The 24,900-nt window shown below is 34.9% G+C and overlaps 3 protein-coding genes across 7 annotated transcripts; 2 read left to right on the forward strand and 1 right to left on the reverse strand.

Annotated features, from left to right (window-relative positions):
• Nucleotides 1-1,870: 1,870 nt before the first annotated feature.
• Nucleotides 1,871-5,365, forward strand: LOC116007320 (putative late blight resistance protein homolog R1B-17). Of its 2 annotated transcripts, none has more exons than XM_031247966.1 (3): nucleotides 1,871-4,580; nucleotides 4,774-4,801; nucleotides 4,963-5,365. In XM_031247966.1, the coding sequence occupies exons 1-3, from the start codon at nucleotides 1,983-1,985 to the stop codon at nucleotides 5,106-5,108; spliced, it is 2,772 nt and encodes a 923-aa protein (XP_031103826.1). In that variant the 5' UTR covers nucleotides 1,871-1,982; the 3' UTR covers nucleotides 5,109-5,365. The 2 variants fall into 2 exon arrangements, with proteins under 2 accessions (XP_031103826.1, XP_031103827.1); XM_031247967.1 differs by having other exon boundaries at nucleotides 4,774-4,863; nucleotides 4,963-5,069.
• A 6,425-nt stretch (nucleotides 5,366-11,790) lies between these two features.
• LOC116006204 (putative late blight resistance protein homolog R1A-3) lies at nucleotides 11,791-15,311 on the forward strand. The gene is made up of 3 exons (XM_031246502.1): nucleotides 11,791-14,518; nucleotides 14,712-14,801; nucleotides 14,902-15,311. The coding sequence occupies exons 1-2, from the start codon at nucleotides 11,861-11,863 to the stop codon at nucleotides 14,751-14,753; spliced, it is 2,700 nt and encodes an 899-aa protein (XP_031102362.1). The 5' UTR covers nucleotides 11,791-11,860; the 3' UTR covers nucleotides 14,754-14,801; nucleotides 14,902-15,311.
• A 1,158-nt stretch (nucleotides 15,312-16,469) lies between these two features.
• Nucleotides 16,470-24,515, reverse strand: LOC116006556 (transcriptional corepressor LEUNIG-like). Of its 4 annotated transcripts, none has more exons than XM_031246984.1 (18): nucleotides 24,117-24,515; nucleotides 23,468-23,565; nucleotides 23,249-23,358; nucleotides 22,108-22,473; nucleotides 21,936-22,027; nucleotides 21,494-21,572; nucleotides 21,308-21,383; nucleotides 21,064-21,113; nucleotides 19,694-20,014; nucleotides 19,340-19,564; nucleotides 18,817-19,062; nucleotides 18,571-18,712; nucleotides 18,338-18,447; nucleotides 18,092-18,241; nucleotides 17,817-17,972; nucleotides 17,586-17,702; nucleotides 16,960-17,166; nucleotides 16,470-16,878 (listed from the first exon to the last, which is right to left on the reverse strand). In XM_031246984.1, exons 1-18 carry the CDS (start codon nucleotides 24,146-24,148, stop codon nucleotides 16,735-16,737), a joined length of 2,721 nt encoding a protein of 906 aa, XP_031102844.1. In that variant the 5' UTR covers nucleotides 24,149-24,515; the 3' UTR covers nucleotides 16,470-16,734. The 4 variants fall into 4 exon arrangements, with proteins under 4 accessions (XP_031102844.1, XP_031102846.1, XP_031102843.1 ...); XM_031246986.1 differs by having other exon boundaries at nucleotides 18,817-19,047; nucleotides 19,685-20,014; nucleotides 24,117-24,148; XM_031246983.1 differs by having other exon boundaries at nucleotides 19,685-20,014; nucleotides 24,117-24,148.
• Between the last annotated feature and the right edge of the window lie 385 nt (nucleotides 24,516-24,900).

Genomic DNA, 24,900 nt, shown 5'->3' on the forward strand with positions numbered 1-24,900 from the left:
ATATATATATATATATATATATATATATATATATATATATATATATATATATATATATATATATATATATATAAGGAGTGATTGCCTTTTTTGGTCCTACTTTTATTGACCATTTTCCAATTTTAGTCTGCTTTAGTTATTTTTGCCACATTGCGTCCAAGGTTATTAAACGTGTTCCAATTTTGGTCCATCGTTAAGTTTCCCGCTAATGGCCATTTGAGGGAGGGCTACTTTCGTCTTTTTTCTAGGGTCTCATCTCTTTTAAGTTATTCTCTTCCCTTTATGAACGTCGGCTATTTACAAAATAACCGACGTCAAAAGGTTTTTTTTTTTAAACACTTACAACGTCGGCTATTTACAAATAGCCGACGTTGTAGGTTATTTAAAAATAATAATAATAAAACTCTACAACGTCGGCTATTTGCATTTAGCCGACGTTATATACTATTAAACAAAAAAACTACAACGTCGACTAAATGGAAATAGCCGACGTTGTATGATATTTTTGAAAAAATATATATATATTACATACAACGTCGGTTATTAGTAATAACCGACGTTGTATGTATTTTTTTAAAAAATATTTCATTCATTTTTCAATTTACACTCAAACCCTGCTCAAATATATATATAGCTATCACAATAACATCCAAAACCTGTACAATTTATATTTATAATTCAAAATAATATCAAAATTAATAAAAGTACTAAATCTCACAATTGATACTAATTAATAATACAATTTAAATATAAAATTATCAATATCAATTATATTACTTCAGGTGCTAATGCAATGTATTAAACCATTCATCAATGAAGTACTTGGCCCACACGTCTCTAACTTCATTATTTTAAGAACAATCGACGTCGTAGGTGTTTTATATTTTAAAATAAAGAGATACGATGTCTGCTATACTCCTAGCCGACATCGTATCTCTTCGTCGAATTAAATAACAACAATATGACGTCGGATATATTATTAACCGACGTCGTATATGAAATTTTAAAAAAAAATACAAAAAAACAAAAAAAAAACAAAAACTAAAAATGCACTACGACATCGGTTATATTAATAACCGACGTTAAAGTGTTTTAAATTTTTTTATTTATTTAATTAACCTTTAACGTCGGTTATTCATATGACTGACGTTAAATAGCCGAAGTTATATGTGATTTCTATAGTAGTGATCTTTGACCTTATTAATCAAATATCCGACCTGTTTCACGAATTGAGACCCGTAAAACAGTTTTACACAAGTTTTTGTCAAACCTTATAGTATCATGCATGCTAGTTTTCTTTTGTTATATTTAATTTTGAGAGATTGAGAAAATCTTAATATTGACATCACAACTGTTAGTTGTACATACATGTTAAGATCGAAATGTGTGGATCACCTTTAATAGTCTGTGGTCACATTAAGAAGTAAAGAGTAAAATTGAGAGCACATATTTTATAACTCATATAAAATAATGACTAATAATTGTATTTTTTAACTTTTAAGTAGTTAGTCCACCGATTAAGTTAATTTTGAAAATCGAACAAATAAAAAGAAAAAATAAATGTAATAATGGTTAAGGTTGTTGATCTTCATCGAGGCTTTGGCAAACTTTTATATATATATAATTAATTAATTAATTAATATGAGAGATGTTAAGAAATCTTAACATTATCCTAACAACTAATATGATAGTTATCTATTGATATATTTAACTTAAGAGACAATAAAATTGAAAATCTTAACGTTGACATGACAACTAAAATGGTAGTTGAGAAAATGAATTATATACCTTGGGAAGTCTGCAGCCCATTAAAAATTGGAACAAATTGAGTTTTTTTTTATAAGACTTATATATATTTTGGGTAATTTAGTGGCTATCCAATTGATGAGTCTTCTGGTATAGCCAATTGCAAATTGTATTCTCCGATAGATCCATCAGTAGTTGAGAAAAAAGAAGAAGAGAACAGGCAATTGAATTCAGCAATGGCTTGTGTTGTTGTAAATAGTCTACTAGGAATAGTAGAGCAACTACAGCTTCTCCTTCTTCAGAAACCCCCACACAATAATCCTTGTTTTACTCTTCCTGATGATGCTCAAATCATCCTATCCACCTTAAAGGAGAAGCTCCATTTCCTGCAAGCCTATCTAGACAAACCTAAGACCATAATTACCTCTGATCCTGAGGCAGTGAAAAGGGTGGATAAAGAAATCAGAGATGTTGCAATCAAAGCAGAAGATGAAATGGAATCCAAACTGGGTGAAATTTACCAGGTGCAGGGTGAGGGTGAGGGAGTAGCAGTAAAGGCTTGTGAAGATCTTCATCGGAGCTTGCAACAAGTAGTGAAGGATATTGAGTGTGTTGAAGTGCTCATCAGAGATCATCTGCAGCAGCAAATAACACTACATACCTCCTTCTCCTCCTCATCCTCCTCCTCCAAGTATGATTCAGAGAATATAACGGTAGGAGTCGAAGATGATGTTGAGCAATTAAAACACACGCTCCTCATTCAATCATCTTCATCCACGCAACTACAATTCATTCCTATCTTTGGAATGCCAGGCACGGGAATGACTACTTTGGCTAAAAGAGCTTATGAAGATCCATTAATTGTGTCTCACTTTGACATTCGAGCATGGACAGTTGCATCTCGACCATACAGTAGGAGAAAGCTACTCGTTGGCATTTTAGGTTGTATTGTGTCATTGACAACCGAAATCTCCAACAAAGACGATAACCAGCTAGCTGAACAACTCTGCAAAATTCTGACGGGCCAAAGGTATTTGATTGTCATCGATAACCTTAGGGCGATAGAGGCATTGGATGAATTCAAAGCATCTTTTCCACCCAATAGTAATGGAAGCCGAGTTCTGATAACTACTTCAGAAAAGGAAGTGTTTGGATCTCTTTACTCAGGTATGTGTAATTTCCAAAAACGTTTTCTGAATCCAGAAGAAAGCTGGAATTTACTAAGCAAAACTGCCTGTAATGGAAAATATTGTCCGTCCCAAGAAATTGAGTTAATAGGAAGACGCATTGTTATGGGATGTAGGGGAATACCACTGGTAATTGTTTTGATTGGTGGACTTCTGGCCACCCTCAACAACTCACCAAAGCAGTGGGAGGATATTGAAGCACAGTTCAACATCGACGACAACAATCCTTTTAGGCTCTTGTGGCGCACAATTGAACTTTGCTACAACTATTTGCCTACTTACCTAAAAGCTTGTTTTCTTTATTTGGGATGTTTTCCTGACGCTACTGAAATTCATGTAAAAAAGTTGGTAAAGTTATGGATAGCTGAGGGGTTTTTAAAACCAGAGATGAACAAAAGTTCTGAAGAGATAGCCGAAGGTTATTTATGTGATCTTATCAACAGAAGGCTAGTTCAAGTTTACAAGAGGAGTTTGGATGGAAAAATCAAGTCATGTATGCTTAATGATTCATTATATGAGTTTTGCTTCCAAAAAGCATATGGTGATGAGGAGAATATTTTGAGGGTTAGTAAGGTGAAATATAATTATTTTCTTGGCGAGCGTCGTTGGGTGAGTATTCAAGATAGTTTTTGGCCAATTACTCCAAATCATTTGATGAACTCTTCATTTAAAATTCGTTCTCTTCTTTATTTTGGTGAAGATTTATATCTTGCAAAGTGTTGGTTCATATTCTCACCTTTGAAGTTGTTAAGAGTGTTGGATTTATCATTATTAAAATATTGGCATGGCATGCCTAGTGAGATTGTAGATTTGGTTCATTTAAGATATTTAGCTTTAACAACGATAGGTTCTCTTTATAGCTTTCAATGGTTCAAGCTCCAACAGTTGCAAACTCTCATTCTCTCCTCGTGGGCAAAAGAGTGTCAATTACAGCTGCCATGTAATGTTTTGGATTTGCCACGGTTAAGGCATGTGCGCTATGGCAAAGGATGTTCATCATATCTCCCGAACATGGTTCAAGAAAACTTACAAACTCTTTCTTGGTTCAAAGTTACCGACGAGGACTCAAGAACAACAAACTTTTTAAAAGTTCCAAACCTAAAAGAGTTGGGGATCTACATTGAAGGTGAAGTATTGCCTAATGCTCTTGACAGCCTTGCTCAGTTATGTCAACTTGAGAAGTTAAAGGTTAAAATGGGAAGGGTAGAGCGGTTTAATCTCCCAAATTCTTTTCCATCAAACCTCAAGCAATTGACCCTTAGTAATACTTATCTTTCATGGGAAGATATGGACATCATTGGCAATTTACCCCATCTTGATTTACTCAAATTGAAAGATTTTTCCTTTTGCGGCCCAGAGTGGACACCCAAGGATGGGGAGTTTCTACAACTACGGTTCTTCCTTATTGAGCGCTCTGATCTCGAACATTGGTATGCAAATGCAAACCATTTCCCAGCTTTGGAGCGTCTAATTCTAAGATATTGTTGGGACTTGGAAAAACTTCCCAATGATTTTGGGGAGGTTTTTACATTGCAATTAATTGAGTTAGCGAATTGTTGTTCTTCTCTTATCACTTCAGCAAAGGAGATCCAACAAGCACAACGAGACTTGGGATACGAAGGACTTGTTGTTCGTGATGCAACTAAGGTCTCTCTCTAATTCCCATTTATGAATTATGAATTTTAATAAATAGCTTATGAGCCTTTGGATTCTGTTAGTCTTTTGTTTTCTTTCTTTGTTGTTTGTTTTCTTCTGCTTCTTCTTCTTTTTTTGTTAAATCCGTCATTCATGTCCTATTTTTCTTAATTGTTCTGGTTTTTAATTTTATTGTTTTTCTTAGGTTGAGCTGCCAACCAATGAAAGCTCAGGTAAAAAGGTTTGAGTCTGCAATTTGGTGATTTTGTGTTTGAGTTAATCTGGTTTAGGCAAGGTATGCATACCAATGGAACATCAAGACCTACCATCTTATTTAGATATTGTATTTTTGGTATTTGCAAATAATTTTCTCTTCACTTTGCGTTTCTTGAAGGGAATCATAAACAAGTTACAGTGATGCATTGGCTTCCCAGAAATGCATCCTGGCTGGTTGAACTTGTGGTCTGCTCATTTGCTTCTTGGTTATTACAAGGATGTTTCATTGGGTTGATGTTGGAGTTCATCTTCCATAATAAGTGATAGTCTGTCTGTTACTAGATTGTGAAATTCATTGAAGTGTTAGTGTATATTAAATATGATTTGGTCTCTGGTTGAGATGTTAAATTAGTTCTGAACTTTATTATCCAAACTATGGTTCATTGGGCATGTATGTCTGTTTTCACAATGATGTTTCATTTGGTTCTTTGAGTTGCTGTTGGAGTTCAATGTTGGTTGGTCGGTTGAACTGTTATTCTATTAAAACAATAGTTTATTGAAATGTTAATGTGTATTGTGAAGTTTCATGGGACTTGCGGTCTTTACCGACTTTCCTTACCAATCTTCCTCCTAGCACCAACTAGTTCAAGTTCTGAACCACTTGTTAGGTAGGATCAAGTGCTTACCATTTATGCTAATTTAAAAGTTATAGCTTGTAGCGAAGACTCCCACATTTGAAAAAAAAAATGTAGATCAGAGAGAAATATTCATGAGTTTATAATGTTATACTCTGATTAATAATAATAGTTTCAATAGGTTAATTAAATATTTTTTAAAATGTTGGTGCAATCTCAGTCAAGTTGATTAAGTTGTTAGAGTGGTAAGTTCTAACTCCTAGCTCCTTAATTTGAGCCTCTAAACTAATTTATTTTACCTAGCGCACAATAAAGCATACTAAGTCATAAATGGATTGTTTGTTTTTTACTAATATGGAAAATAAAATAAAGGTGCTTTTGTATTTTTCTTAACTATATTTTGAAAACAATCAAACAATTAGCTTATATTAGCAAAGAGTCCAAAAACGGAGGTGTTACATGGTTATAAGATTATTTAGATTTGCCAAAATAAATATTTCAAACAACCATTATTCCCATTAAGTTTTTTTTAAATAAAAAAAACAATGGTATAAGCTATAAAAATATTATCGTTAACACTATCTGATGTATGGTAAATTAAAGGGGTGGTGAGAAAACGGGTGAAGTTGTTGTTCCGTAAGGGATTTAGACGATGACATGTACTTGAATGATAACTAATGTTCTAGTCACTAAGGTATTGAAACTCATCTTGTATTTAGATGGCATGTAATGACTCTCTCATGTGGGAGGTAATGAGATCGAGTCTTAGTAGTGGATGTGAAAATATAAAAAGGTATGGATAGCAGTTTTTTTTTATCTAATATTATTTAAAAATCATCAAGTTATTAATGACGGGACGAAACCAAACAATAACCCCTAGAAGATTCCCATCAAACAATTCCATCGAATCTATCTACTATACCAGGAATATTAATGAACTCGGTTATTGCTCCGCTTTTCCTACCCTTCATGAGTGATTGAGTGGGTTCGTTGTCTCCAAAATTGATCCAATATGCCCCAAAATACTTTATTCTTTACTCGTTTGTGAACAATTGTACCTAGGAAAGCAAAACACACAAATGAGTCTCAATTCACAAGTGATTGAGTGGGTTCATTGTCTCCAAAATTGATCCAATATGCCCCAAAATACTTCATTCTTTACTCGTTGTGAACAATTGTACCTAAGAAAGCAAAACACACAAATGAGTCTCAATTCACACTCAACTTGTGGCATTTTATATAGAAAAAGGGGCTATAACAAGGGGTGAAAAAGGTTAAGAATTAGTGCTATCAAACCCTTCCCTTTATACGGGAGGTGGTGGGTTCGAGCCTCAGTGAAGGCAATACGGACTCTTGTGTTTCAATAGGTTGAGAAAGTAGTTATAAACATATACTGCATTGTAATAGAGTTAGTTGTATTAAAAAAAAAAGAATTAGTGCTATCACTATCTCTTTACTAAAGGAAAAAAGATATTCATGCTCACCTTCAATATTATTTATGTAATCATAATATAATATTTCGCAGGACTTGGTGACCACAAGACTAATAGAAAGTACTAACAGTGCAACACAATCGAATTAGTCGGCTAGTTGGCTTGTTAATCACAAAACTTCAAGTCCGACTCTCGATTGATTTATTTCGTCACAGTACAAAGCGTGCTTCACTCAAAATACATCCTCAAATAGTATGTGGGACTAAGTAGTAACTTTTAAGAAAAGAAAAAAAAAACAATCGCATCATGCCACTAATATAGTAAGGCAAAAATTTGTGCGAGACCATCTCACTGTGAGACGGATCAGGTTAGGTCAATGTGAAAATGTGATACTTATATGCACAAATGTCATACTTATATGCTCAAATGTTATACTAATGGAATAAAAATTTTGTTACTTATAATGGTAAATGTAATTCTAAAGGAAAATGTTTTACATTTCAATTTAAAAGTATTACATTTTTCCTCAAAAGTATTATATTTTTCCTTATAAGGAAACATTACTTATTATAGAAAATGTAATATTTTTGATGAAAAATATAATACTTTTACATCAAAATGCGAAATTATTACTATGCATTTTTCTTCAAAAGTATTACATTTTTCATTATAAATGACAAAAATTTTATCCCTGATTAGTATTACATTTGTGTATATAAGTATGACATTTGCACATATAAGTATGGCATTTGCGTGAGAGGGTTTCACAGAAGTGTGACCCATATAGTAATATGGTAGTTGTCGGCCAATTGTTATATATATATATATATATATATATATATATATATATATATATATTACAATCTAACTTAACCATAGTATCTGTTCAACATGATATGTCAATAATCTTTATTAGGATAAGACTCAAACATGTGACCTTCCATTTAAAATGGTAACCGTGATTCCAATTGCTATAATTAATTGTAGACATTGAGAAAATATTAAAATTAAAAGGACTGATTGGGGAAATACGCCAGCCGACCAAACCATTAAAAATGAGCTGAGAACAAATTGAGAGAGCCCAGGCCCACTAATTACATAGGAATAAGGCTCAAATTGGCCGCTGAACAAAACGTGAAAGTGCAGTTTGGTCATTGAACGAAAATAAAGTGCAATTAAGTCACCCAACACTCCAAATGTATGCAATTTCACCTAATAGCAGGTTAACACCCCATTTACTAGGTTGCATGTTGACATGGAAAATGACTTGACATTTTTTTTTAATTTTCTTTTCACTTTTTTTGAAAACTCTTTTCTTGCATAAAATCTGTTGCAGTACGCACCTGGTCCTTTCCTTTCTTTCTTTACTCTTTCTTCACTTTTTCTTCCACCATGTACTAGGCAAACTAAGCTTCAATAATTCTTTTAAAAAAATTCAATTAGAAATCTCCAAATCAATTGTCAAATTCTCAAATCACGCCTAAAATCCCTATTTGTTTCGTTGTTGCATCGGGGTTTCATCAGATTGAAATTTATCAGTTCGTAGCTTCATCAATTTGCAATTTCAATTTCTCATAGTTGTTTTGGTTCGCTAAAAAATATTTGAAGGGTGTATATATTCATACAAAAAAACTAAGTACTGCAGCAGATTTTTTGCAAATTATAATGATAGGACGTGCACTATGAAGAGATGTTTTAGCACCAAAGTAGTGTTTGGTCCACCTTTTACTTAATTTAGCTCCAAACTGGTGCACTGCGAATGGGATCCTGTTTTATTCTATTTATTAACATCTTAATTATTATATAAAATTATAAACTAAATATATATCTTTCAAAAAAAATTGAATATATATTGCAGCATATTTTATACTAGAAAAAGGTTTTCAAAAATAAAAATAAGAAATGAAAAGAATTTTTTTTTTTAAAAAAAAGTCAAATTATCGTCCACGTCAACATGCAACCTGCTAGATGGGGTGTTAACTTGCTATCAGGTGAAATTGCATACATTTAGAGTGATGAGTGGCCTAATTACACTTTTTCTTCGTTCAGTGGCCAAATTGCATTTTCACGTTTCGTTCAATGGCCAATTTAAATCTTATTCCAATTACATATCATGATGGTGGGGAAAATGATCCCTAGCTACTAAAAAACCATTTTTTTAATACTACTGACTATGTTACAATATAGTATTTACATCTCATGATTTCGCATTTGAGAGAGTCACTTCGTGCCACTAATACCATAAAGTAATTTGCACAAATATCTCTTGTTTGAACAATAATAACATAGAGAAATTCTGATGGAGTTGAGATTGAAAAAGGGAAAAACAAACACATTTAAATGGCATTTGGTGATACATTAACAATTCAACCAATCAACCAGCCAGCATTTTATATTAAGATAAACGTACTAATTCATGAACAGATTGTTTGTTTTTCACTACTATCAAAAATAAAATAAACATATATAACGGTGCTTGTTGATTTTTTTTTTACCTATATGTCAATTATTCAATATACTTTTAACTTTTATGCTAATCTGATTCAAAAACATAGAATCCTAATATATGCTAAGTATATATACAAAATTTTTGTAACTTTCCAGCTAAGTGTGTTAACAGAACAACATGCAAACTTATCTTTTACTCTGTATATTAATCTATAGTACATCCAAAAATATGTCTATTATATCATTTTTAAAGTCTTGCGTACCGAGTACCCCCTCCACGTACGAGGATGATTATGATGAGAGCATATAACTCTTTGTACTAAGTTGCCCCTCCATCAGATCTGAAAAAGAAAAAAAAAAAAAGTTTTTAACAACTAGGTAATTTTCTAAGTGGTATTCATGATTTGCTATAATTTTTAAACTAACAAATTAATTGGAGAAACATTAATAAAAATATGCTTGTACAGTTGTCTATTATTATATTTAATTTGAAACAAAATTTTAATATTATCGTGACAACTAATATGCTAGTTGTCTATTGTTATATTTAATTTGAGAGAAAATATTAATATTATCATGACAATTAGTCAACTATGCTAGTTGTCTATTGTTATATTTAATTTGAAAAAAGAAATCTTAATATTATGTTAGGTTGTCTATTTTTATAGTTAATTTCAAACAAAACTTTAATAGCATCATGCATGCATGCTAGTTTTCTATTGTTATAATTAATTTGAGAAATCGAGAAAATTTTAATATTATATTGACATTACAATTTATATATGCTAGTTATACATGTTAAGAAATGTGTGGATCACCTTTAATACGTTACTAGTAGTATGTGGTCACATTAAAATTTTATATATATATATAATTAATATGAGAGATATTAAGAAAATCTTAATATTATCATAACAACTCATATGATAGTTATGTATTGATATATTTGACTGAAGAGGCAATAAAATTGAAAATCTTAATGTTGACATGACAATGCTAGTTGAGAAAATGAATTATATACCTTGGGAAGTCTGCAGCCGATTAAAAATTGGAACAAATTGAGTGTTTTTTATAAGACATATATATTTTGTGTAAGTTAGTGATGAGTCATCTAATCAAGCAAACAATCAATTAATTAATGAGTTAATTTCATTTTTGTCCAAGATTTATAGGTGGAATTCCACTTTTAGTCCTATTTTATCAAAACATTCACATTTAGTCTTAGTATTATTGTGGCATGACCATTTTTAGTCCTCCGTCAACATTCACATCTAAATTTATAAATTTTATATATTAATACTAAACTTAATATTATGAAAAATTGGATTAAAAATAACTTCAGTCAAACCTCGTTAAACGAACCAGACAACCAAAATGGGAGGGAATGATTACTTTCAAATAAATTTAAATTATAGAGACATTGAGAAAATGAATTATATACCTCGAGAACTGGGAAGTCTGGCAGCCCATTAAAAATTGGAACAAATTGAGTTTTTTTTTTTTTTTTAAGAAAAATGACACTTTTTTTCCCATGTTATATGCTTATAGCACTTTTTCCCCCTGTGTTATTAAAGTGACAGTTTTTCCCCCTCAGTTATTTTAAAAGTGGTAGTTTTCTCCCTTGTAATGTTAAATTGACATTTTTGCCTTAAAATAACTATTTCATTTATTTTTATTCTCCAATCAATTGTTACTAATATGTGTGGAAGATCACGGTTCGATACGAACCTAATCGAACACTGTAGCAATTGAACTTAAATAGTATAGGCGATTACGGTTACGATTCAGAACCGAAAAAATAAAATAAAATAATTGTTAAATTTAGACTATTTTTAAATAAGAAATAAAATTATAAAAATAAATACGTAGTAAATAAATACATTAGTTTTTTGGCGGTTTAAAATCTTAATTGGAACCGAACCATACCGATTTATCAAAATAAGTGTTTGATTATTTTCACTATATATGATTGTGGTTAAGTTCCGGTTCACGGTTCAACAATTATTTAATTTTAAATTTTTCGGTTCTGAATCATAACCAGAACCGTCCATACTATTTCGATATGATTGTTACAGTGTTTGGTTAGGTTCGAACCGAATCATGATCATCCATACATATAAATAATAATTTGTTGGAGAAGAAAAATAATGAAATAATTATTTTTAAGGGTAACAATGTCAGTTTAACATTTCAGGGGGAAAACTGCTACTTTAATAATACAAGGGGGGAAAAGTGATATATGCACATAACATAGGGAGAAAAAGTGTCATTTTCCCTTTTTTTAAAAAAACAAATTGAGTTTTTTTAAGACTTATATATTTTGTGTAAGTTAGTGGGTATCCAATTGATGAGTCATCTATGTAATTAAACAATCAATTAATTAATGATGCTTAGAGAAATAAAGCCGGCCTTAGCTTATCTCTTGTTTTAATTATTGTTTGAACAATAACACCAACCGTTTTCAAAAAATAAACCCCAACCAAATACATACTGGTATAGCCAAGCCAATTGCGACTTCTCCTATCCATCAGTAATTGAGAAAAAGCAATTGAATTCAGCAATGGATTGTGCTGTTGTAACTTCACTACTAGGAATAGTAGAGCAACTTCTTCTTCAGAAACCCCCACATAATAATAATAATAATCTTCCTGATGATGCTCAAATCATCCTATCCACCTTAAAGGACAAGCTCCATTTCCTACAGGTCTATCTTGACAAACCTAAGCCCAAAATTACCTCCGAGGCATTGAAAAGGCTGGATGAAGAAATCAGAGGTGTTGCAATCAAAGCAGAAGATGAAATCGAATCCGATCGCGATGAGGCAGTGAAAAGTCTGGATGAGGAAATCAGAGATGCTGCAATGAAAGCAGAAGATGAAATCGAGTCCAAACTGGGTGAATTTTACCAGGTGCAGGGTGAGGGTGAGGGAATAGCAGTAAAGGCTTGTGAAGATCTTCATCGGAGCTTGCAGCAAGTAGTTAAGGATTTTGAGTGTGTTGAAGTGCGCATCAGAGATCATCTGCAGCAGCAGCAAATAACACTACATACCTCCTCCTCCTCCTCTAAGTATGATTTAGAGTATATAACGGTAGGAGCCGAACGTGATATTGAGCGATTAAAAGACATGCTCCTCATTCAATCATCTTCCTCCACACAACAACTACAAGTGGTTTCGATTTGCGGAACGCCAGGCACCGGAAAGACTACTTTGGCTAAAAGAGCTTATGAAGATCCATTAATTGTGTCTCACTTTGACATTCGAGCATGGACGGTTGCATCTCGACTATACACTAGGAGAAAGCTACTCATTGACATTTTAGGTTGTATTGCGTCATTCACAACCGAAATCTCCAACAAAGACGATGACCAGCTAGCCGAACAACTCTGCAACATTCTGACGGGCCAAAGGTATTTGATTGTCATCGATAACCTTAGGCGGAAAACAGAGGTATGGGATGAATTGAAAGCATCTTTTCCACCCAATAGTAATGGAAGCCGAGTTCTGATAACTACTGCAGATCAGAGAGTGGCTCGTTCTCTTAGCTCACATAACTGTATAATCGGAACACTTGTTCTGAATACAGAAGAAAGCTGGAATTTATTAAGCAAAACTGCGTTTAATGGAAAATGTTGTCCGTCCCGAGAAATTGAGTTAATAGGAAGGCGCATTGCTATGATATGTAAGGGAGTACCACTGGTAACTGTTTTGGTTGGTGGACTTCTGGCCACCCTCAACAACTCACCAAAGCAGTGGGAGGATTTTGAAACACACTTCAACAATACATCATTCAGCGTTCTTGCTCACCTCTTCTGGTACACAATTGAATTTTGCTACAACTATTTGCCCAGTTACCTAAAAGCTTGTTTTCTTTATTTGGGAGGTTTTCCTGAGGGTACTGAATTTCACGTGAAAAAGTTGATAAAGTTATGGATAGCTGAAGGGTTTTTAAAATCAGAGATGAACAAAAGTTCTGAAGAGATAGCTGAGGATTATTTATGTGATCTTATGAACAGAAGGCTAGTTCAAGTGCACAAGAGGAGTTTGGATGGAAAAATCAAGTCTTATATGCTTCATGATTCATTATATAATTTTTGCTTCCAAAAATTATATGGTTATGACGAGTACATTATGAGATGTAAGGGGAAATATAATGATTTTCTTGGCGGCCATCGTTGGGTAAGTATTCAAAATAGTTGTTGGCCAATTACTCCAAATAATTTGATGAACTCTTCATTTAAAATTCGTTCTGTTCTTTATTTTGGTGAAGATTTATATCTTGCAAAGTGTTGGTTGATATTCTCACCTTTGAAGTTGTTAAGAGTATTGGATTTCTCACTATTAAAATATTGGCATGGCATGCCTAGTGAGATTGTAGATTTGGTTCATTTAAGATATTTAGCTTTAAGAACGATAGGTTCTCTTTATAACTTTCAATGGTTCAAGCTCCAACAGTTACAAACTCTCATTCTCTCATCGTGGGCAAAAGAGTGTCAATTACAATTGCCATGTAATGTTTTGGATTTGCCATGGTTAAGACATGTGCACTATAACAAAGGATGTTCATCATATCTCCCAAACATGGTTCAAGAAAACTTACAAACTCTTTCTTGGTTCAAAGTTACCGACAAGGACTCAAGAACAACAAACTTTACAAAAGTTCCAAACCTGAAAGAGTTGGGGATATACATTGAAGGTGAAGTATTGCCTAATGCTCTTGACAGCCTTGCTCAGTTATGTCAACTTGAGAAGTTAAAGGTTAAAATGGGAAGGGTAGAGCGGTTTAATCTCCCAAATTCTTTTCCACCAAATCTCAAGCAATTGACTTTTAGTAATACGCATCTTTCATGGGAAGATATGGACATTATTGGCAAGTTACCCAAGCTTGATTTACTCAAATTGAAAGATTTTGCCTTTTGCGGCCCAGAGTGGACACCCAAGGATGGGGAGTTTCTACAACTACGGTTCTTCCTTATTGAGCGCTCGGATCTCGAACATTGGAATGCAAATGCAAACCATTTCCCCGCTTTGGAGAGTCTAATTCTAAGATATTGTTGGGACTTGGAAAAACTTCCAAATGAGTTTATGGAGGTTTGTACATTGCGATTAATTGAGTTAGGGAATTGTTGTTCTTCTCTTGTCACCTCAGCAAGGGAGATCCAACAAGCGCAGCGAGAATTATTGGGATACGAAGGACTTATTGTTCGTGATGCAACTAAGGTCTCTCTCTAATTCCCATTTATGAATTATGAATTTTGATAAATAGCTTATGAGCCTTTGGGTTCGGTTAGTCTTTTGTTTTCTTTGTTTGTTTGTTTTCTTCTTCTTCTTTTTTTTTTTTTTTTGTTAAATCCCTAATTACTGTCCTATTTTACTTAATTGTTCTGGTTTTTAATTTTATTGTTTTTCTCAGGTTGAGCTGCCAACCAATGAATGCTCAGGTAAAAAGGTTTGAGTCTGCAATTTGGTGATTTTGTGATTGCGCTAATCTGGTTTAGGCAAGGTATGCATACCAATGGAACATCAAATACCTACCATCTTATTTAGACATTGTATTTTGGGTATTTGCAAATAATTTGCTCTTCACTTTGCATTTCTTGAAGGGAATCATAAACAAGTTACAGTGATGCATTAGCTTCCCAAAAATGCATCCTGGTTGGCTGAAGTTGTGGTCTGCTCATTTGCTTGTCTGTTAGTACAAGGATGTTTCATTGGGTTGATGTTGGAGTTCATCCTCCATAATAAGTGATAGTCTGTCTATTACTAGATTGTGAGATTCATTGAAGTGTTAGTGTAAATTAAATATGATTTGGTCTTTGGTTGAGAAGTTAGTTCTGAACTTTATTGTCTAAACTATGATTCATTGGGCTTGTATGTCTGTTATCACAATGATGTTTCATTTGGTTCTTTGAGTTGCTCTTGGAGTTCAATGTTGTTTGGTTGTTTACGTTGAACTGTTATTGTCTTAAAACAATAGTTCATTGTAATGTTAATGTTGTATTGTGAAGTTTCATGGGATTTGCTTTTATCGGCTCCCCCCTAACACCAATCAGTTCTAGTTCTGAACCACTGGTTAGATAGGATCAAGTGCTTACCACTTACATTAAAAGTTATAGCTAGTAGTGAAGATGCAACTTTATTTTCTTATACTCGTCATACATTTCCAAGACGCAGGGTGCCAGACTTAACCCCTTTAAGCCTATTACCGGCCTCTGCCCAACAATCCCGAGTCACCGGATGCTAGACTTGACCTTTATATTTGTTGATTGATCTATGATGCTTGTGGTGTGTAATGGAAATTATGAACTTCGATTTGCAGATTGCCCAATCTCTAATGATTAGCTATAAAGCCATAATAGCTAAATGGGTTGGGACCGACCGGATTGTGTTAGAAATTTTTCTAACTTAACCCACCTAATATTTGGGCTAAACGAGCCTAACCTCGTCGGTTAAGCCATGTTTTGATAGCTCTACTGACAAAATATGTTACCAATGAATACCGATACGTGATTTTTTTCAATTATATTATATTTTAATTAAAATTTCAAATCCCCTAAGATCATTTAATATTGTAAACATTAATTTCTCTTTATTTGATCTTTTATTCAACTAACGTTCTAACCACTATATTGCACTATCATGTTAGACATTTTATTTGATTTATTAATTGACAAGCTAAAGTTCTTACTACTATATTAACACTATAAAGTTAGACATTTTATTGTGGTTGTTTGCACAAAATCAGCTTTTCACTCTCTTTCTTTGAAGGGAGTCACATACTCACATATGCATGCATCCTGGCTGCAGGCTCAAGTGATGATTGGTTGATGATATTTGTTGAGATGTTACTGTAATCCGTTGGAACAAAGAAGGTCAATAGATCTTTTTTATATAGTATAGAATTAGAACTTTGTGATTATCAGACCAACAACCTCGATAAAGGTCAATAAATTACTCCCCAAATTGTCAAAATTAAAACCTTATGATTATCAAGCAAACCAACAGCCAAACAAACTCGGTTGGAAGTTGACTGCACCTTTAAGAGCTCCAAGATAAAAGCTTTTTGTATGGAAATTATCCTCTGGTAATGTCCTGCCTGGTTGAACATCCATTTGTAATTTGCCCAATCTCTAAAGGTGAGCCATATTAAAGCCAAATAATGCAAGAATAAATGAAAGAAGACAGCTGAAATACTTCAAACTTTTTGTAACAAATATTTGAGTTTTTCCATGATAATAAACATCCACTGCACCAGAATTGACAGGAGTAGTCTTACCACAGAAGAAATCAACTTACACAATTAAACACCAAAAACTAAAAACCTATGTCTGCCTAATCAGCCTCTGCAAAAGGAATTTTAGTTGAACATACAACAGGAAGAGGAGGGGGGCGAAAAACAAGGTTTGCAGCATTGAATCGAAGCAATGACGTTGTCGTTACTTCCAAAGCTTAATGATCTTGTCATGACTGGCTGAAGCAACCAAACCCGCCACTGTCGATACAGCCAACGACGCAATCAATCCTTCATGTGCAGGAAGCGTCATCGTTTTGTTTTCGGTCATGTTCCAAAGCTCTAGAGACTGCAAGAAACGCCCTTTCGCTAGTTAGTAAGCACAGAAACACATTCTTAAATGGATGCAAATTAAAGGTTGATAACTTGCCTGGTAACAGCCAATAACTAGCAATGATGAGTAGGAAGGATGGAAAACACATGAGTGAAATTTATTGCCGTTTGAACTAAGTTCGTGTACACAATTCCCTTCGCTTCCTGAACCCAGTGTCCACACTCTCACTGAATCCTCGCTCACTGAAGCCAGATGCTCGCCTGAAGGGTCCCAGCACACAGAATGAATTGGTTTCGTATGACCCTACAAATCAAACAATGGATCGGTAACACCATACTAGTACTGAGAAAGATAACATAATAGTACTATGAGAAAGATAATACACCGACTCTAAAGTAATTTATAATGTAAAGAAACTGTCCTGTTGTTTGGGGCAACAAGAGGGTATAACTTGTTCCAATAAACTATTTCAAAGGTAAGGCACTACCCAAGAGTGCACTGGGTAAACCCTAACCGATAAAGGATCACAAGAAAGTAAACCAGCCTAGGTTGCCCATAGCTAACCGGCTCAAACCAAGAAGATTAATAGGCCGCTCCCACTAGAACCTTGTGCTTACCAAGCAAACAGTCTGACCAACTTGGTTGGCGTTGCCCCAACAAAATATTAGTTTTGAACATTAGGTTAGCCATAACAAATTCTCCCATGAATTCTATGCACTCACCTTCAGCGTCTGTCTGCATGTTTGTGTTTCCACGTCAAGAATTGATACAACATTCTCAGCAGCTGCTGCAAGATACCTGCCAAGGCGAGGCTGAAATCTCACCTGAGCCGTGCCACCCTATTTCAAATAATGAACATCAAGATCAAGTCATGATACCAAAGAACAGTGACAACGATCGAGGAAAGAACACACCATATATATTTATAACATGGAACTGACAAATTACAGTACCTTGAACGCTCTTGTGCAGCTACCATTATTGATGCTCCAGTACCTAATCTCACCATCCCCATCACAGGAACAGATCAGGTCTTCTTTATTGGGATGGAAATCTAGTGACATAACACCAGCAGAATGCCCAGTAAAATTCCGAAGGGAGTAGCCAGGCTACACAACCAATACAGGTCCAATTAGGATATAGTTTTAAAGAAACCGAGGCAAGACACTTCTCTCAAAATCTCCTTTCCATGTTTGATTAGATAAAGTAAAGTAAAATGTTGGCTTACATTGTCAGCACCCCAAACTCTTACACTCTTGTCAAAAGAAGATGTTGCAAGGCGGGCCATGCTTGGGCTAAAACGAACATCAGTTATAAGTGATGAATGCTCTTCAAGTGTAGTTTTTGGCTTTAAGGTATCTGTATGCCACAAAACAGCCTGCATGACCAGATAACGAAACAAAACTTGTGAAGAACAATCAAATATGAACCAGTGAGAAAATTCAGTAGCTCTACTTGGCAAGAAATTGTTCACCTTTTTATCATGGCCACCGCTGACAAGCAGCTTTCCATCTGATGAGAAGTGGCAGCAGACAACTTTACTGACACTTGCACGAACAGAGCTTACTTCCGTAAATGTGAACCCTAACATTATAATTTATTTACATCAAGTTCAATCCAATGCATTAGGCTGACTAAAACAACATTATCAGATATATGGTCACCCATACATTCCCAACAATCTAAATTAGCCAGGTTTGTTCTCACCTTTACTAACGTCCATACCACGACCAACTGTATCTCTTGGATCTGCATCATCATGAGATAAAAAGGATTCAACATTATCATCAAGGGAACCATCATCCACAAAACGATCCATGTCAGCCTGCACAAGATCTTTATCATCCCACTGCCAAAATCAAATTCAAATGAGAACTAGCACAACTTTGCAAGAATTTTCTTTTGGATAAGCAACTAGTAAGAGTTTCTTCTATAATTAAGGACTATGCTTACCAACTGATTTGATGGTGAGGTAAGTGTACCATTGTTATCTGTTCCAAACATCATCAATGGCTTTGAAGAACTCCCACTATTGTGCATGGGAGGCACTGACATCGCATCTCCAGCAGTGTGAGTTGATGGTGTTGAGGGAGCTGAACTAGGAGACGGTCCAGCAGTGTTTGCAGTTCCAGAGCTATTTGCAGGCCCAGAAGATGAGACTGGCTGTTTTCTCTTTCTCCCAGTCTGGTTTTTTGAAGCCTTGAAATGCAGCAAAGACCATGTTAGAAATCTGTTAAACAAATCTACACCGTTTACCAATTAATCTGCAGTATTTAAAAAGTCTATTTCTAGACAACAAGCATTATTATCAGTGAAATCTCCACTAAATATGATAAAGGTTACTGGCAAACAAGTTAAACAAAATGCATAACCAAACAGATTGCTCACAGCTACCAGGAAAACATTTCCTTCGATAATTTCAATAAAATGCTCTAGACAGCATAAGCCATAATTAATCAATCAGAAAATGAGAGACCTGTTCATTCCCCCTAAAAGAATTTGAAATGCTGCCATCCCCAGTAACACTTCCAGATCCCATAATTTTATCTTGCTGAAGACTATGGTTTGAACTTTGTGGTTGCTGGCTGGAAAGTGAGTGTTGCTGAAGTTGCTGCTGTGGCTGTTGCTGTGGATTGCTGTTCTGTTGTGACTGTTGCTGCTGCTGTTGTTGCTGTTGTTGTTGCAATTGAGCCAACTTTAACTAAGCATTTAAAAATTAAATAAATAAATAAATTAGCAGCTGTAGGGCATAGGTCACATGGAGAACAAAAATTGCAGGTAAGAAATTCATGGGCAAAAAGAATTACAAAGGAAATGGTACCTTGATTACCATATCTGGATCTCCACGAGGCAAAACAGAACAACCAGCCTGCAAAGGTGAACCAATATTTGGAACTGATCCAATATTTGGAACATCAACAACTGAATTTGAGAGACCGTCCTTCCCCATAGTCATGTTCCGGTTATTAAAGAGCATTCTAAGCCTTCTGCTCTCTGCATCACCAGCAGAGGGTGAAGTCATATTTTGCTGTGCTAGTAATAGTTGGTGCTGATGCTGTGGTGATAGCATCTGTAGTTGATGAAAGGGTTGAGGACCCTGCATAAATGACTTCTGATGCTGGAGAATCCCAGAGCGAAGCTGATCAAAACCCTGGAGAAACCATACGTAATTAAAAGGGGTTGGAAAATAAGGGAAGAAATGATTCAAGAACTCAGAGTCACATATAGGTCAAAATTAATTGGCAGAGTAAAGAAGCAAAAACATAAGAAACTTGCAGGCAGCAAGTTTCTCACAATTAATGGCCAATGCTGCAATGCATAGTAATAAAGATTAAGAAAGTCTCACAACTAATGAAATTCTAACTGGAAATAATAAAGGTCTATAAAATCCCTTCAAGTCACAATTGTTAGACATTTTGAAGTTGTATGCATACTAATCAAGACCTTCGTCCATGTATAGGGAAAAAAATCTATTGTTAATTAGTTTGTAGCTACAAGCCTACAAATAGGGATTTGTTTTGTATTATAGATAACGGTTTTTAATAAGACTACAAGACAATCTACTATGTTTCACATCATAACACCTAAACAAGGCTCATTCATTGGAGGAGATTCTTAGAATTGTTTCAGTATAGCTAAATTGAGTTTATTAAGATTATCTAAGTCCATCTAAGTTCATTATAACCCATCATTACAATAAATAATCATAACCATTGTTGTTAAGGCAGACTTTCAGCGCAAGGTGCCACCGACCGCCTAGTCGCCTTGGCGACGATTAGACGATGAGTGTGTGTGTGTGTATTAAAATATGATATATCAATTCATAATTTAGCATTTTAGCATATAAAGATATTCTCAAATCTCAACAATAAGTATTAAATTATGCAATAATTTAGCATTTCCAGAATGGGTCTTTAGATTTAGCGTTCCTTTTAGGATCCGTTGATGGATCATAATTGGGGTTATTTTCATTTTCAGCCATAACCTGTCATTGGGGGGGGGATCAGCGTCTCAGGCATGTATTAGTAGGGATTTTTTTTTAGTGAGGCGAGCTAGTTAGGCGACCGTTCTCCACTGGCCGGACGCCTAAGCGGCGCCTAAACAATGATCATAATAATATTTAAGCATGTAATGAAGCTGTATAGTCATGGAGACCAAAATAAATAACTAAAAAGGCATCATAAATTCTAAAGAACTTACAGTCAAGGGCCATCCCTTCAAAGTCAAATTGTTGCCACCTTGATTTGAACCTAACACAAGCGCAGACAATTTAATTATGCATACAAACAGATTATACATTCAAGGAAGGCAGAACTATAATGCCTCATTTCCAGTTTATGAACACAATTAATAATAAAATCCATATTTACGGGTGATGGTACCTAGTACCGGGTTAGTTAGACATAAAAAGGGGGGAGTAGTATATGGATATAGTGGAACGTACCAGGCATCCCCATCAATGATCCTTCAGGACCAGCAGCTCGGGGGTTCAGCATTTGGTTGATTTCAGGTTTTATGTCCTGGTATGCAATTGTAATTGACATTACATTAATTAAAATTTCATTATTGAATATTTGGGGAAAAAAAATCATTCCTAGACTATGAAAAGAGAAGGAAAAACAATCCTAACTGGTGTGGACCCCGGAAGTTGCTGGCTCCGAGCCTGAACTTGTGTAGACATACCCCCAGCTGCACCATGAAGCACTTGACTGAAAATAGGAAAGCTTTATATCTTAGATCATTTGAAGTAAATCAATTGGCAATTAAAACTCAACCTAATATTTATGATGATAAGCATCACTTCGAAAAATAATTTCAAAAGACACCACTACAATCAGTAAACAAAGTACAAAAACAGAAAAATAAAACAAGTTCCTAAAGAAAATCTAAACGTAACCCGTATTGGGATACATTTTCTCCAGTATTTAGACAAAAGCATGATCTAGATTTACTTTTTCCCTTCTTCCTTCGTTTCACCCTTTGCAACAAGTGGACCAAGTAATAATAAGGTAAAACAACACCAATCAATCACATTAAAAGGTATAAAGCAATGGAGATCTAGATAAGCATACCCTGAAGGTTGGCCAGCTGCAGCTGTTGCGGATTTCAGAATGGAAGCATGGCTTGGATCCAACAGCTGGCTAGCGTTCTCACCAAATCTTTGCTGTAGCCATTTATTATACATATATTCAGTAACAAAAGAAAGTACACATATGTTTCCTCACTTTCCTAAAATATTCATACCTTCATAGCAGCATCATCTATAGGATCCCTCTGGCCAGGTACTTTTAGTCCTTCCTCGTACATTTTAGTAGCCAATGCATTTGCACCGGGACTCTGTCTCATGAGAGAATCATTTCCCACAATTCCATTGGGTGTGCCATTCAACATATGGTTGCCATCTCTCCGCTGTTGCTGCTGTTGTGATTGCGGCTGTTGTTGTTGCTGTTGTTGCTGCTGCTGTTGCTGCTGCTGTTGTTGCTGCTGTTGCGCTTGTCTCTGCAATAGAAGCTGCTGCATTTGCAGTTGCTGCTGCTGTTGTGGCTGTTGGGGCTGCTGCTGCTGCTGCTGCTGTTGTTGTTGCTGTTCCCTCGCTTTCATCAGCTGAGTCTGCAAATTTTATTTTTCTTAGTAAAAAGAGCACGTGCAAAATTTTAGGGCACATAGCTGGCATGGAGCGAAGCATACGTTCTGATTTAGTAACGGAAATGGGGAGTGGGGGGAAGAAAAGATGCCTTGGAAGGAAACTACTCCGTATAAAAAACAAAGATCTTTGAAGACATTCGAGAACTATCTTGAACTAATTCAATTAAACACTCTCTTTCATTACAATAAAACTTTTGCAAAGTATGCGACATAAAATAATTAGACTCCTAGTAATTTTTCCTGTATACGGCCTATGCTGCGACATCGATCTATTAATATCTAGGGGAATTAACAGATCCCTAAATGCCGGAATGGCCCACGGGATATCAAATAATCTAAAAACGATCCTATGAATCGCACGTGGCAACAGATGCGAAAACTAGACAGATGTTTTCTAAAACCAAATTAACCAATCACGGGCACGATTAACAATCACCAAACATGCCAAAACCAATCAATAAATTGATCTCTTAAAAGATACGGTAGCTGTTAAATAAGGCCTAATGATTGTTTTCTATTAAATAACGTCTTTTTTTAAACAGAGGTTATCCGTTTTAACATGGACAGCGCATATAATAAAACATCGTTAACTTCAACATCACGCAACCATTTCTATAGTTGATCAAGCATTTCCAAATACATTTTCCAGCATGCAAAGTTCATAAAATACTCATCTTTAAAGATATAACCCTGTTTACAAGCTGGAACCCTTCTGACAAACTCCGAAGAATTAACTAACCTCGATATAGGAGGCAGCAACATCAGAGTGCTTCTCATTAGTCCGAGCAATAAATATATCCCAAAACACTGACCACCATTCAAATAGAAAACCACCAGGAGCATCAATAGCTGAAACAGTTACATCACAGAAAGGTCAGCACATCGCGAAAAAACAAAACAAAATTCGGTAAAGAAACCATAACTCTCTTCTTTGCATACACTCCGCAGAAAAGCTTACCAACTGGGTCGGATGAAACTTTCCCTTCCGCTTGAAATGCCTGAGCAGTAGCCTTTAAATCTCTCTTCACTAAGTAATCATGAATATACACATCTAACCTGAAATTTAAAATTTAAAACAAATAAATAAATGCCAAGAGCAAAACATAATTAAGGAACAGTATGGTGTGAAGTTCAATCAAAACCCTAACAAATGAAATAGCAAGTACAGAATAGAAAACAAAACCTAACAAAAACTACTATAATTAATCATAAACCCATGAATTATCACCACAGAAGAAAGGGGAAGAGGAAGTTTAAAAACCCAAACCAAGGCTCCAATGCTCAATTCAACTAGCCGTAACGGAAATCTTGATTTTGAACAGCTGCTAATATTTGCGAGCATTAAGTTTTCTACCATTAATACGAAATCCAGATTAAAAAAAAAAAACGAACTTTTTCCTCTACCACATATTCTTCAAGGTTTGCAAACCCTAAACGCCCAACAGGAGAAAAGCAGAGAAAAAAAAATCTAGCTACATCATATACATATGCCCAGAACCCAAATCTACCAAATAGCATAGAGATTACAGAAAAAAAAAAAAATGGTTTCCAAACCCCAAAATTTGTATAAAGAACTGAAACAAATACATGGTATCAAGAAAGCTTACATTTTGTCAGCTTCCCAGTTGGTTTGAGACATGTTTCCTCAATCCAATTCACCCAAACCAAACAACCCCCTGTAATGTCAGATCCTAAGCCCTCAACTCCTTCAGCTTTCGAGCTCACCACAAACTAAAAATAAGGGGAAAAAACTCAACCCTTGCTGCTTTTATTCAATTTAAACAGGAAAAAAAAACCCAAACTTCCATAGCCAGAATAAAAGTACACTTTCAAGAAGAAAAAAAACACCCCGAGAGAATATAGATGAAGACCAGACACAGCACAGGACAGAGAATGAGAAACTTTCTTTATTTTTTTTTCCCCCTTTTATTTAATGAGATTTTTCATTTTTTTTGTGCTTTCCATGTGGATTGAAAATTTCCCCTTTTTTACTTTATTTTCTTGTGTGCTTTGGTGAAGGATTTGGAAGCTAAACTGCTGTTGCAGATATCATATTGGCTGTGTTGAAGAAATTTGCGGGAAAGTCCTTCGTAGTTTTCAAATTTACATCCCTAGTCCCGGTAGAAGATTACAGAGATCGACGTAATTGACTAAAATAACCTTCCAAATTTTGGCGTATTTACGATTCATTGAACTTGGTTATATGGTAATGATTGGAGTAACATGTCATTTAGTGCGACTCTCCGCCTTTAAAAGCTTTCATATCGGTGCTTATGATTTGTAATATTTACACGCAAGTCCCCTAGTTTTAATATAATCTTTTATTCGTAATTTTGTTATGCTTCTAGATCTTTCGGAGATTTCGTACCCTGACCTCCTATTTGAATTCGT

Source organism: Ipomoea triloba, chromosome 15, assembly GCF_003576645.1.
Source record: "Ipomoea triloba cultivar NCNSP0323 chromosome 15, ASM357664v1".
Classification (NCBI taxonomy): Eukaryota; Viridiplantae; Streptophyta; class Magnoliopsida; order Solanales; family Convolvulaceae; genus Ipomoea; species Ipomoea triloba.